Source organism: Panthera leo, chromosome F3 (genome assembly GCF_018350215.1).
Source record: "Panthera leo isolate Ple1 chromosome F3, P.leo_Ple1_pat1.1, whole genome shotgun sequence".
NCBI lineage: Eukaryota > Metazoa > Chordata > Mammalia > Carnivora > Felidae > Panthera > Panthera leo.
In genome coordinates, this window is record NC_056696.1 from 33,139,846 (window position 1) to 33,154,708 (window position 14,863).

At 35.5% G+C, this 14,863-nt stretch overlaps 1 protein-coding gene across 4 annotated transcripts in view; it reads right to left on the reverse strand.

Moving 5' to 3' along the window:
- The window catches only part of SYT14 (synaptotagmin 14), a 220,733-nt gene that overhangs the window by 14,316 nt on the left and 191,554 nt on the right, over positions 1–14,863 (reverse strand). For all 4 annotated transcript variants that reach the window (XM_042925886.1, XM_042925887.1, XM_042925888.1 and 1 more), the window contains one exon: positions 2,258–2,447. In XM_042925886.1, coding sequence (XP_042781820.1) covers positions 2,258–2,447 — 190 coding nt within the window. The remainder of the gene's footprint in view (positions 1–2,257; positions 2,448–14,863) is intronic.

The window sequence follows — 14,863 nt, forward strand, 5'->3', positions numbered from 1 at the left end:
TGAACATAGAATCATGCAAATTATCAGACTATAAAAGACTGAATAGAAGTCATTATATAATTATTATTATGCTAAGTTTTGAAGTCTATCCATGCAATATTAAATATTTCAAATACTTCTATTACTTTCAATGTAATATAAAGTTAAGTTAAACAAAAGAAAATAGAACTGTCAACATTTTTGCTCTTGAATGTCCCCATGTTTCTTTCGATTATTCAGTCGATAACACAGTTCAAGGCCTACAACCAGGTATATACAAAGGGTCACCATCTTATATAATGTATACAGTATACGACAAACTGATACATTACTTTATAAGTACTCCACTTCTTACAATTAATTTTAATGTTGACTTTTTTACCTACTAGCTGCTTCCCAGTTAACACCGTTAACCACCCTGATGCTGATGATCTAATTCTAAAATAGAATTGTTCTATTTTAAATTGTTTTATTCTATGAATTGTTCTAACTAACCCTTACCTACTCTAAGTTTGGATGCATTATAACCTCTCACCCTGTTTATTATCCAACCCCGCTCTCTTCATTTTAGCTCTGGTTAGTGTTTCTCTGTTTCTATCAGAGTGGGTACAGCAAGGACAGAAAGGCAAGCATATCATTCCATTCTGCTATTTTTTAGTATTTCAAACTGGGTATTTGTCAAAAAATCAAACTGTTAGCTAAAGCACAAATGGCAAACTGATAGCTGCTGGCTGGATGTAACCCCACATACTTATTTTGTTTATCTGTTACAGTGTTCAGAAGTTTTCGATTTCAATGTCTTGAGGCTGGACATGCATGCTTGCATCTGGCATGTGCCTCACCATGCTCCTTATCTCCTGCCTGCAAAGTTTGTTCATTTAAGGTACTTTCCAGGCCAGGCCACGTGAGTTTGCATTCTAAATAGGTATCAATAAAGATAACCCTGGCTACACTTCCAAAGTTGTTTATTCTAGTAATTGCTTCCTTCCCCCCTCTGAATTGGGGGACAATAATAATTCCATCCCTCTTTTATGCACCTTCGTCTGACTTCAGTCTTAGATAACCCTGTGAAAGACACAACCTTAATTTCACATATGAGGAAACAGACTTAGGGGGAGTTAGGTTATTCATCCAAGGGTAGAAATATAAACATAATTTTGGCCTTCTGACTTTTAATTCAGGAAGAGATACATTCCATGATGTCTGTAAGAAGCAAGGTTTCCAATATTACTTAGGGAAAATCAAATATATTTTTATGACTTTTCACTTAAATTGAAAAGACAATGTTTAGGACATTGGGAGGTAAAGTTCATTTAATTCAAGGGTAGAAAAAGTTTCCCCTCCCATAATTATTTAATACTTGGAGTAAAAGATGGCTTTTAAGCAAGTCTGTGAGAAATCTTTAAGCAAATTTAAGGTGGCCATTACTAGTTAAGATTTCCTTTCAATTGTTTAGGGCACTAACAGCCTTAATTTTAGAGAAGTATAAAGAAGCTGCTACATTCCTAGCTTATTTCTACAGATATCAATAAACATTAGGGAGGTGTACTGACAGTCTCTCTGTACTCCCATAATCCGCCCCCATGCCCGTGAGCGGGAAGAGAGATAAGGAGAGGGGAGTGAAAGGCATAGGGACCAGAGCAGAGGCATACCTTCTCACTTTCCTTTCCTAGTGTCTAGGGGAAATATCAAACTATTCCTTATTCTGTTTGTCCTGGTAAAGGCAAAGCCACGCCATTTAAGAAAAGACTGCAGGCAGTACCGATTTATAATATTAAGGGAGGAAAACTGTGAAGAAGCAGTTTCTTCTTAAATTATCATAGGGGAGAAAAGAGAAAAAAATATAGAAGTATAAACATTAGTTCATAGTACTGCATGCAGACAGAAAATACAACATCAATCTTAAGTTGACAACAACAGCCATACAGATTCCTGTGATCGTATCTGTGGAATATTAACTTTAAAAAAAAAAAAAACTTGTAACTTTTTCTAGCACTGGAAGATAATGGCTATGATAGGGATAATTTATTCGGCAGGCACTATGAAAAATTAAAAGTCTTGTCTCCTTACAATTAATATTTTGAATTTCAAATTTTTCTACTTCCCAAATGACTGGAAATAGAAAGCATGAAACAGATTAGCTGATGATTATTACACCATTTCATTTTGATCAGTTAAGACTAAATGATAGGACTGAGGCCCTTAACACTGAGAGTCCCATAAGTGCAGAAAACAGAAGAATTAAAAAAAAAAATTTTTTTTTTTTTTTTTTACTCACTGGGTGGTCTGTTTGCTGCCAAGTTTTTGAAGTGGCTGCCTTTTATCACTTCTGCTGATAGTCTGCCAGTTGTGGCATTGTAAAGCAGGCCAATGAGGATTTCTGGAACGGAGCCATGTTCAAGAGACTGGCATGAGGATGTACTTTCGCTACAGGACATTTCTGACATGCTCATTTGGGAGTCACAGCCCTGTAATCAAGAATGAAATCTTTATAGTATTTTTTAAAAAAAAGAAAAAAAAGATATATTAAGAGATACAGCATAAATGCTGTGTCATTACAATTGGGTAAATCACAATAAAGACAAGAGCTGCAAGCAAAATTCCCAAAAAGCTAGATTCGAAGTGTTGTTCTTAGCATATTTTAGTCTCTGGATCTCTTTTCATTACACAGCAGTCAAAGAAATAATAGGACATGAGTAGGTTTCATAAATCCCCATGTATTTATATACAGCTTAGAAAGGATAAACTTCTTAAACTCATAGGTGTCAGTGAACTATTTTTGGAATGTGAAAAATTGTTGTTTAAAGACTTATTAACCTTAAAGACTGACACAGACTTAGGCTCAATTACATTAAGCATAAATGTCTTTACTGTGTCTTTAATGACACAGAGTGGAAAACTTTGATTAAATAAACAAGACAAAAAGATCTGTTACTTGTAAGTCAATATGTAAAACTGAGATATAGAAAGTTTAAAAGGATGGGAAATTACTTATCATGCAAATAATAACCAAGAGAAAATTGGTATAGATAGATCAGTATAAGTCAAGGTTAACTTAAAGGCAATAACCTCTACTAGAGAGGAAGAGTAAGCTCAATTTGAACTTTCATTTTACCAGGAAGATAAGGTAACTCCAAATTTGCAAGCATTTAGTAACAGGTGCTTAAAATACAGAAAGCAGAATTTGCCAGAACTAGAAAGAGAAGTAGGCAAATCAACAACTAATGGGGATAACTTGAGCATACTTCTTTCAGTAACTGACCAAACAGATAGACAAATAAATGCAGTAAAAATGTAAGATTTGAATACCACAATAAGCAAAACTGACCTAAGGGTAATCTGTAGAACACCATACCCCACAACCATGAAATATACATTTTTTCAAGCACACAGTGGTAGTTTTACAAAACTAATTACAAAAATAAAGCAAAGAGCAAAGATTTTTAAATGGCAGAACTCTTTCAGGATAGGTCTTTTAGTCAGGCAGAAATCAAAACTATCTTCTAGTAAAGAGGAAAAAGTGCCCTATATATTTGGAAATAGCCCATGGTAACTAAATGATAACGAAGACAAGTTATCTGAAAAGAGTAATAAAAATAAACACTGGAGAGTCCAATTTAAGAAGAGAGAAGGCACAAAAAACAGGAATGAAAAAGGAGACGTCACTACCTATGCTATGGATTATAAAAACATAAAAGGAAGGTAAAAAAAAATTTCTTCCAACAAATTTGAAATTCTGATGAAATGGATAGATTCCTGGAAAACTACAACTAACCAAAATGCACACAAGAAGAAATAAAATATCTAAATAGTGTTACTGAAAAAATTGAATTTATAACTAAAAACCTTTCCAAAACAAACAAAAAACAAAACTAAAAAACTTCAGGTAGATGGCTTCACTGGTGAATTCTAATTAATACTGCTAATCTTATGAAAACTCTTCCAGATGGGGAAAGAGGAAACACTCTCCAGTTTTACTTCAAGACTCTAGCAAAACCTTAAAGACAAAGCCTGACAAGGACATTATTTAAAAAAAAAAAAAATTACAGGATTTTCTCATTCATGAACTTTGATTTCAAACCCTAAATAAACAACTGGCAAACCAAATCTAGCAATATATAATATCATACTTAATAGAAAAATTTTTGGATGTTTCCCCTTTGAAATTGGGGATGTGACAATAATGCCAACCATTACCACTTCTAGTTAACATTGTAGTGGAGATTCTACTCAGTGAAGCCTTACTAAGCCTTACTAGCCTTACTTAGCTTACTAAGCCTTACTAGCCTTACTAAGGGCAAGAAAAGAAAAGAAAGGAAGAGGAGAGAAGAGGAGAGGAGAGGAGAGGAGAGGAGAGGAGAGGAGAAGAGAAGAGAAGAGAAGAGAAGAGAAGAGAAGAGAAGAGAAGAGAAGAGAAAAAGAAGAGAAGAAAAGAGAAGAGAGGAGAAGAGGAGAAAAGAGGAAAGGAAGGAAAAGGAAGTAAAAGAAAAGGAAAGAAAAGCTATGGAAAGCCTTACTAGCCTTCTAAGGGCAAGAAAAGAAAAGAGAAGAAAAGAAAAGAAAAGAAGGGAAGGGAAAAAGAAAAGAAGAGAAGAAAAGAGAAGAGAGGAGAAGAGGAGAAAAGAGGAAATGAAGGAAAAGGAAGTAAAGGAAAAGGAAAGAAAAGCTATGAAAAAAAGATTTGGAGGGGAGGAGATAAAACTCCTTATGTGCCTATTATGTAACTATGTGTACCTGGAATCTAAACGAGTGCACAGATGAATCACAATTGCATACAAAGATAAAAATTATAAACCAACACATTGTTATATACCAACTAAACTTTGAGAATACAATTTATTCAAAAATAGCATCTGTTAGAACGTAAGATATAAAATATCCAGGAATAAATGTACAAATGATATGTGAGGCCTCTACATAGAAAACTATGAATATTACTGAGGCAAACTGAGAAGTGCTACATAGATATACCACATTAATGTATTAGAAAGCCCAATTTTGTTATATCCTCTCCAGATTGATCTGTAGATTAAATGCAGTAACAGTCAAAATCTCAACAGGTTTCTTTGTGGAGCTTGACAAACTAATCCTAAAGTGCTCATGGTATACGCATACAATGCAGGATTACTCGCCCTTAAAAAAGAAGGAAATCCTGCCATTATGTGACAACATGGATGAACCTGGAGGACATGAGGCTGAGTGAAATAAGCCAGGCACAGACAAATACTGCATGATTCCACATAAACGAGATATCTAAAAAAGTCACACTCACAGAAGCAGAAAGCAGAATGTTGGTTGCTGAAGGGTGGGGGTAGAGGAATGAAGAGGTGCTGTTCAATGAGCATAAAGTTACAGTTATGCAAGATGAGTAAGTTCTAGGGGTCTGCTGTACAACCCAGTGCCTGTAGTTAACGATACTGTGTTGTATACTTACGCATTTGTTAAAGGGTGGACATCGTGTTAAATGTCCTTTTTACCAACATATAATATAATATAATATAATATAATATAATATAATATAATATAATATAATATAATATAATATAATGAAATGGCATGAAATAAAAATACATGGTAGAATGCCCTGTTCTACTGAGTATCTACTGTCTATCAAAATTTATTATAAAGTTACATCATTTAAGACAATGTGACAAAAACAATGTACAATAGACTATCAGAATAGAAAGACCACAAATTAACCTAGGCATACACAGACACTTAATTTACAAGAGTGGAACCACAAAGCAGTGGGGAAAGGATCTTAATGAATAGTGCTAAGACAACTGGCTCTCCACCCAGAAATCAATGAAAACTAACCCCTACTTCAAAACATGCCAGAAAGTCAATTCTGAATCTAAATATAAAAAGAAAAATGATAGGGGCACCTGGGTGGGTCAGTCAGTTAAGCATCTGACTCTTGATTTTGACTCAGGTCGTGATGTCACAGTCTGTGGGACTGAGCCCTGCGTGGGGCTCTGTGTTGACAGTGTGGAGCCTGCTTGGGATTTTCTCTGTTCCTCTCTCTCTGTCCCTTCGTCTCTCTCTCTCTCTCTCTCTCAAAATAAATAAAAAAACTAAAAAAAAGCAAAATGATTAATCTATATGTTAACATAGGGGATCATATTCATGATCGCAGGGTAGGGAAAGACTTCCTGCAGAGGTTACAAAAGCATTAATCATAAAGGAGAAGTTTGGTGAATCTGACAAAATTAAAATTAAGACTTTCTAAGCTTCAGCAGAGACTTTTAGGATGGCAAAGAGGCAAACAATCAGTTGTGAGAAGAGGTCTACAACACATATAGTTAACAATCAGCTCAAATCCAGAATATGTAAAGAACACTTATAAATCAATAAGAAAATGACAACACCATATAAAAGTGAGGAGACATCTGAACCAGCAATTTCACAGAAGAATAGCCAATGAAATATATGAAATGTTGTTCATTAGTAATCAGGGAAATGGAAATTAAAACCATGAGGTGTCAATACACAACAAACAGGCTAAAAAAAGAGTGTGGTGAGTTCACAGAGCAATGGGAACTTACATGTTCCTCTGGTGGTAAAGTAATATGGGTTTTAAAGATGTTAAAAATACACTTACCTTACGACATGGCAATACATACCCGTCAGAAATATGTACCATGTTTATCAAAAGCCATATGAAAGAATGTCCATAGCAACATTATTCACAAGGGCCCCAAACAGCAGAAAGGATAAATAATCTGTGGTGACTTCATACAATATAGCAACAATACTGTACATATACAGCAACGAAAACTAATTATAACTACATTTACAAACATGACTTAGAGTGAAAAATGCTGAACCTAAACGGATACTTGGCTGTGTAATTTCATTTATGTAAATTTCAAAAACAGCAACCACACACACACAAAAAAACAAAACAAAACCAAAAACAAAAGAACAGACAAAACTGAACCACAGTATTTCCAATGCATGAATAAGTGGTAAAACTATAAATCAAGCAAGCAAGTGATTAATATAAAAGTCAAAATTGTGGTTAACTCTAGGGGTGGGGAGAGAAGGTACAGTGATTGGGAAGGGCATGCTGGGGCTAGCTGCGGGTACTGGTAATGTTTTATTTCTTGCCCTGGATTGCAGTTACATGGGTAGTACATTTCTGTTTTCCATACTTTTCTAAAGTGTGCTGGATTTCAGAAGACAAAGGTTTAATGAAAGAATTATATGATACAAGTATATAATATATACACAAATTAATGTACAGTGATAAAAGTAAACATTTAAGACTTTATTTGAAGATTCCTAAGAGGATTAACTCCACAAGTCCCACAAAAAAAGATGATAACGCTTTTTCCTATAATGGACTTCCATATTTAAAATATATTAGATGTAGATTTTCAGATTTAAAAAAAAATCTAAAAAATGTTTTATACAAATCCTCATGTCTGAGTCTCCTGTTGGCTATATAAGTAATTAAGGAGAATTAATACACACCTGGAAACTGAATTAACTCACTGGACTAGTATTTAGATGGAAAAGTCTCATATTTTCAAATTTAACTCTAAATCATAGAGGAGAAAGTCAAAAGGAATATACATCTTGTATTTCTAAATCATGGGTACACAAAACACATAGTTTGGTATGTTTTCATGACAGTTGGAGGAGGAAACATAATTTTAGTAAGTTTCAATTAGGATATATCATCACTTATGAAAATAGTGTCAGAAACATGCTCAAGCACATTTGGTGCATTTGCTACATTAGGCTATTACACTAGCAGCATCTGTTAGAATATTGTGAGATACATTTTTCATAATATAGTATTTTTCACATTAACCTACTGTCAGATATAATAAGATGTGAATCTAATATTTTCTTATTAACACAGAGGTCACATCGCCAATTTTGAGCAACAAAGCGATGTACCAAGAAAGTCCTGGAAAAGGCTTTTCTTGCTTCTAAGGAAAACAGCCAACTTCAGTCCTCACTTTACTGCTATAAAAATGTCCTTGTCTCCAAGCCCAACAGAAAAGCAAGAGTGATAAGATCCTTGGTGATCACATTCTATTTCAGTAAGCCCCGCTGAAATACAGTAGTGTTTAACACAAAAAACAAAATCAAAAACCAAAAACCAAAAACCAAAAACCAAACCCCAAAACCCTCAACAACCACTATTGTCTAAAGGAATTCATTCTGAATGTATTTAGCACCTTAGGAAAAGTGCCAGTCTCAAGGTCCTCCCATCGCCATCAGTGTAATGCCTATCCAATACTGGCACAGGTGTGGCAGTCCAAGGAGATCACGGAGCACATCAGAAACAGTGTCGAGTAACTATATAAACAGACTAACTGCAGCAAAGGCAAATTAAATACAGATACTACAAACCCCAGTGGCATCTTTCCTCTCACTGTCCCTCAGGGCATGCTGCTCTGTTCAGTGTGTACTCAGGAATCTCTACTCTCTCTGCAGAACCCATCATTAATTTATAATTGGGGCTTGCCCAGGTTGAAGTAACTGCAGGTGATTAACCCAAAGTCAAACAAATCCCAATTATAATTAGGTCTACTTAAAGGAGTCGTCCCACAGGCTCCCCAAAGTGAAAGTATATCTTCTTTCCACCTAAGATAGTTTTTTTTTTTTTAATTTCTTTTTCATACTTCCTCTCCTTCCCCCTGAGTCCTCTGCCCTAGGGTGGAGGATTATAAGCAATTCTGTGAAAGTAGAAAAAAGTCTATTTAATTTTTCAGGGAAATGAATAAACTCTATATAATGTTTACCATAAGCAGAATTAGTGCTTACGACAGCCATCACACATCCTTAATGGTGTCAACAGGTTAAAATTAGGTGGGAGCTTGCAAAGACAGAGGAAAAAAAACCCCTAAGACTAAAAAACAACATAATTCCTATTAAGGAAATGTACTGGGCTTTTTATTAATACTAAACTGATTCCATCTTACTTGGAACCACTTAAAGTATTTTTAAGGGAAAACTGCTGAGCTGAGCAATGATAATTACTATAAATTTGAGTAGTTTGTTGAATTTATTTTCACTGTGGCTGGAAGATATTCTCTAGTTTTTAATGTAATTTGCACGTGAAAGGCTTCCACGACACTTTTCTGAAAATGGGGTGATGAGGGCACAGAGGGTGCTGACGTGTGACAAGAAGGAAGCCACCTACTGCAGGGTTGGAGCCGGCTGGTGTCATCTCTAACAGCACCTTCCCTCCTCAGGACCCTTTCCCAGCCCCGGTTACTCAACTTCTATCAGGCTAGGTAAGCCAGAGGCAATTGCAGCAAAGAGAAAGCAAGAACAGCATAACCGCTCCAAACCTTGCCCCAATCCAGTGTAAAGGAGACCCATGCTCTGTTCTAGTAGCGGTAAAGACACCAAGTGACTCCAAAGGATAACTTACAAGTGAGCTAGGGATGGATGGAGAGCTGAAATTTCAGGGTAGTGTTGGAATCAGGATCCTTCTGGTTGCAAGTGACAGAAAATTCAGCTTTAACTTAAGCAGAACAAGGGAGTTTATTGGCATCTGTAACGCAACAGTGAGTAAGGTAGCTTCAGGTACTCACTGATCTACACCTTAACCTTGGTCCCTGGGAAATGGTTCTCCTTATCCATTTTTCAGCTGTGTTCCTCAATTTGACTTTACTCTCAGGTGGACACTTTCCTTTCTAGTTGCCAGGTAGTGTTCAGCAGCTCTGAGTGTTGTAGAAAAGAGGAAGGCAGCATCCTGACCGCTTCAAGCAAAACTCCAGAACTTGCTAGTCAGGGCCCATGAAGATTTAATTCCAGGGCTTTGGAATAAAGTTACTTCATCAGGAGTACAAGGGCAGGCTGGTCTCCCAAGCAAGATCTGGATACTGTGGCCGCAAGAAGAGATATGTACGCTAGGTTGTTTGTGTCTGCTTTTCCTCCGCTTGGCCCCTCTAAGAGGATGTTCTAAGAGGAACATCACCCATGTTACTGAGGAGCTGCTTATGCTGTTGCTGTTGCTCTAATTGTGACTACCTCCCTCATGATCTTTTCTGGGTTCGGTCTGCAGTCATCTGGCTTGCAATAGCCAAGCAGGAGGAAAAGTGGTTCAGTGAAAGGGAATGTTACTGCACTCCTGGAGCACAGCTCTGACATTCAGGTTAGATAATGGAGAGTGGAAGGAAAAGTAGTAAATTCGCACTTTCTCTTTCATAAAGTTTTTTTCATATCAACACTGAAAACTTAATGCATTGAGGTTTAAGATAAAAGGAAAATTAATTGTAAAATAAAAACAAAATATTTTATATTAACAATACCTGACTACAGCATCATGTAGAGATGGTCATGCAAAATTCCTGCTCTGATTAAGATGTATATATGGGTACACACATGTATGTACATATATGCACATATTATTTTTCTTGCTGCATTCAATATGAACATATGTAATTTGGCATTCTTGTATATATGCTTGTGAGATTGGCTTATAAAGTTTATAGATTTTTCTCACACTGTCAAATAACTCTTATGCCATATAAACTATTTCAGAGCATGCAAAGGAAAAGTACTCAACTTCTCTTTTGAGACTTGTATAATTTTGACATCAACTAGACAAAAAGAACATAAGAAATTACAAACCAATCTCACTTATAAACATACATGCAGAAATCCCAAATTAGAGATTGTTGAGTTTAGCAAAAATATATACTTATGCACATATACATATATAATCATATACATATATACACACACACATATATGTTTTTTATCAAACTGGTATTATTCTGGGAGAGTTATTTGTTCAGTGAAGTTGGGGAAAACTTGCCTCTGAAACTTAACCATCTTTTTTTCTTTCTCTCTTTCTTTTATGAGAATCTTTTTGACTACTGATTGAACTTCTTAATAGTAGTAAGATCTTTTCTATGATCCCTAAATCACTTTTTAGAAATTTGTATTTTTCAAGAAAATTGCTCATTTCAGTAAGTTTTCATATTTGTTTTCCTAGAGTTGTTCTCCTTATGATTTTAAAATTTCCACTGAATTGGTGATTATGTTTTCCTTTTCATTTAACATATTGTTTCTTTTTTTTTTCCTTATCAATATCTCCAGGGGTTTATCTACTATATTAGTAATTTCAAAAAACCAAATTTTCTTTCTGTTAAACTACTTTACTATTTTTCTTTCAATAATTTGTTTTTGTTTCAAACTTCTTCAGGTGGAAGGATCTGCACTCTTTTTTACCCTCTTACAAGTATATTTAAGGCTATCCATTTCCCTCTAATATTGCTATAGCTGCACCATACAAACTTAATAATGTTTTCATTTGTTTGAGTTTAAATACTTCTAATTTCCATTATTTTTTTTTCCTTTGACTCTGAGTTAATTTAGAAAGTTTTTTGTTTGGGGGTGCCTGGGTGGCTTAGTCAGTTAAGCATCTGACTTTGGCTCGGGTCATGATCTTGTGGTTCATGAGTTTGAACCGTGCATTGGTCTCTGTGCTGACAGCTTGGAGCCTGGAGCCTGCTTTAGATTCTGTGTCTCCCTCTCTCTCTGCCCCCCTGCCCCGCCACTTGTTCTCTCTCTCTCTCTCTCTCTCTCTCAAAAATAAACTTTAAAAAAAGGAAAATTTTTTGTTTGAGTACCTAAATATACAGAGTTAAGGGGTGGGAGTGGTAGGAAACAGCCTCTTTTAACCTCATCTTCTAATATGCTACTTCTCAGTTATGGAGTTCTAGCTAAATGGGCCTCTTTGCTATTCCTTGGAGCATCACACATAGTCTGGGCTCTCAAGATTGGCTGTTCCATCTTCTTGCAATGTTCCTTCCTCACATATGCACATGGCTAACTCCTCATTTCTTCCAAGTCTTTGCTCACGTGTTACACTCTCAATGAGTTTTATCCTACCTCTTATTTAAGTAGGCTTCATGCCCAGTGCAGAGCCCAATGTGGAGCCTGAACTCATGATCCTGAGATCAAGACCTGAGCTGAGGTCAAGAATCAGATACTTAAGCTACTGAACCACCCAGGCACCCCTATCCTACCTCTTATTTAAAATTATACCTCCTTGAGACCAAAAGTGACAAGTAAAAAGGCAAGAAACACACAAGCAGTAAAAATGAATATTTCTGTAAAAATCAGTCAAGGAACTCACACACAGAAAAGGATATAACATATAATAACATATACCTAAAACATGGGGAGGCGAGGAGAAAAGAATGTGTTGAAACTTGAACCATCAACCTAATATAGACTGCTATTTGCAGAAGAGGTTATATACAAACCTAAAGGCAACTAGATATCAAAAACCACTAATAAACATGCAAAGAATAAGACAAAGAAATTCAAACATGTCACTAAAGAAAACCAGCAAAACATGAAAGAGAAAGACAAGAAAGGATCAGAGAAAGTCTCCAGAAACTATGATAAAACAAGTAATAAAATAGCAATAAATATGTATCTGTGAATAATTACTCTGAATATAAATGGATTAAATACACCAATCAAAAGATGTAGGGAGTCAGAATGGCTTAAAAACAAACAAACAAAAAAACCCCAAGATCCATCTATATGCTGCCTACAACAGACTCATTTTAGACCTAAAGACACTTGCAGATTGAAAGTGAGGGGATGGAGAAGCATCTATCATGCAAGTGGATGTCAAAAGAAAGCCAGAGCAGCAGTACTTATATCGGACAAACTAGACTTTAAAACAAAGACTGTAACAAGGACACCATATAATCATAAAGGGGACAATCCAACAAGAAGATATTATAATTGCAAATATTTATTCACCCAGTATGAGAGCACCCAAATATATAAAACAATTAATAATAAACATAAAGGGACAAACTGATAATTATACAGTAACAGGGGACTTTAACACTACACTTACATCAATGGACACATCATCCAAATAATAAATAAGGAGACAACGGACACACTGGACCAGATGGGCTGAACAGATATATTCAGAACATTTTACCCTGTAACAGTAGAATACACATTCTTTTCAAGTATACATGGAGCATTCTCCAGAATATATCACATATTAGATCACAAAAGAGGCCTCAATGAATACAAAAAGACTGAAGTCATACCATGCACCTTTTCTGACCACAATGCTATGAAACTAGAAGTTAACCACAAGAAAAAACATCTACAAAGACCACTAATACATGGAGGTTAAACAACATGCTACTAAACAATGAATGGGTCAACCAGGAAATCAAAGAGGAATAAAAAAAAAAAAATACATGGAAACAAATGAAAATGAAAACACAATGGCCCCATACCTTTGGGATCCAGCAAAAGTGGTCCTAAGAGGGAAGTATATAGTAACACAGGTCTACCTCAAGAAGCAAGAAAAATCTCAAATTAAAACCAAATTTTATACCTACTGGAGCTAGAAAAAGAACAACAAACAAAGCCTAAAGCCAGCAGAAGGAAGGAAATAATAAAGATTAGAGCAGAAATAAATGATATAAAAACTGAAAAAAAAGAACAGATCATTGAAACCAGGAGTTGACTCTTTGAAAAAAATAATGAAATTGATAAACGTCTACATCTAGCCAGACTTATCAAAGAGTAAGGCCCCCAATAAATAAAATCCCAAATGAGAGAGGAGAAATAACAACCAACACCACAGAAATACAGACAAGTATAAGAGAATATTATGAAAAACTATATGTCAACAAACTGGACAACCTAGAAGAAATGGATACACTCCTAGAAACATATAAACTACCAAAACTCAAACAGGAAGAAATAGAAAACTTGAACAGAGAGATAACCTGCAAAGAAATTGAATCAGTAACAAAAAACCCCCAACAAACAAAAGCCCAGGACCAGATGGCTTCACAGGCGAATTCTAGCCAACACTTAAAGAAGAGTTAATACCTATTCTCAAACTATTCCAAGAAACAGAAAAGGAAGGAAAACTTCCAAATTCATTCTATGAGGCCATCATTACCCTGATACCAAAAGCAAATATAGACATAACTAAAAAAGAGAACTACAAGCCAGTATCCTGGATGAACGCAGATGCAAAAATTCTCAAGAAAATACTAGCAAATGGAATCTAATAATATATTAAAAATTTTATTCACCACAATCAAGTGGGATTTTTTTCTGGATTGCAAGAAAATTTGCAAAACAAACAATATGATCATTTCAATATATGCAGAAAAAGCATTTGACAAAGTATAGCATCCATTCATGATAAAAACCCTCAACAAAACAGATTTACAGGGAACATACCTCAACATAATAAAGGCCAGCTATGAAAACACCCACAGCTAATATCATCCTCAATGGGGAAAAACGGAGAACTTTTCCTCTATGGTCAGGAGCAAGACAGGATGTCTACTCTCACTTCTATTCAACACGGTACTAGAAGTCCTAGCCACAGCAATCAGACAACAAAAAGAACTAAAAGGCATCCAGGGGTGCCTGCCTGGCTCAGTCAGTAGAGCATGTGACTCTTGATCTGAGAGTAATGAGTTCAATCCCCACGTTGGGCAAGGGGCCTACTTAAAATAAATAAAATTAATTTAAAAAATAAAAGGCACCCAAATCAGCAAGAGAGAAGTAAAACTTTCACTACTTGAAGATGACACAGTATTATATATAGAAAACTTGAAAGACTCCACCAAAAATCAGCTAGAACTGATGAACGATTTCAGTAAAATCCCAAGATACAAAATCAGCGTACAGAAATCTGCTGCATTTCTATACATCAATAATGTAGTAGGAGAAAGGGAAATTAAGGAATCATTCTCACTTACAATAGCACCAAGAACAATAAGATAACTGGGAATAAGCGTAACCAAAGAGGTAAAAGACTTTACTCTGAAAACTATCAAACACTGATGAAAGAAATTGAAGACAACACAAAGAAATAGAAAGACATACAGTACTCATGGAT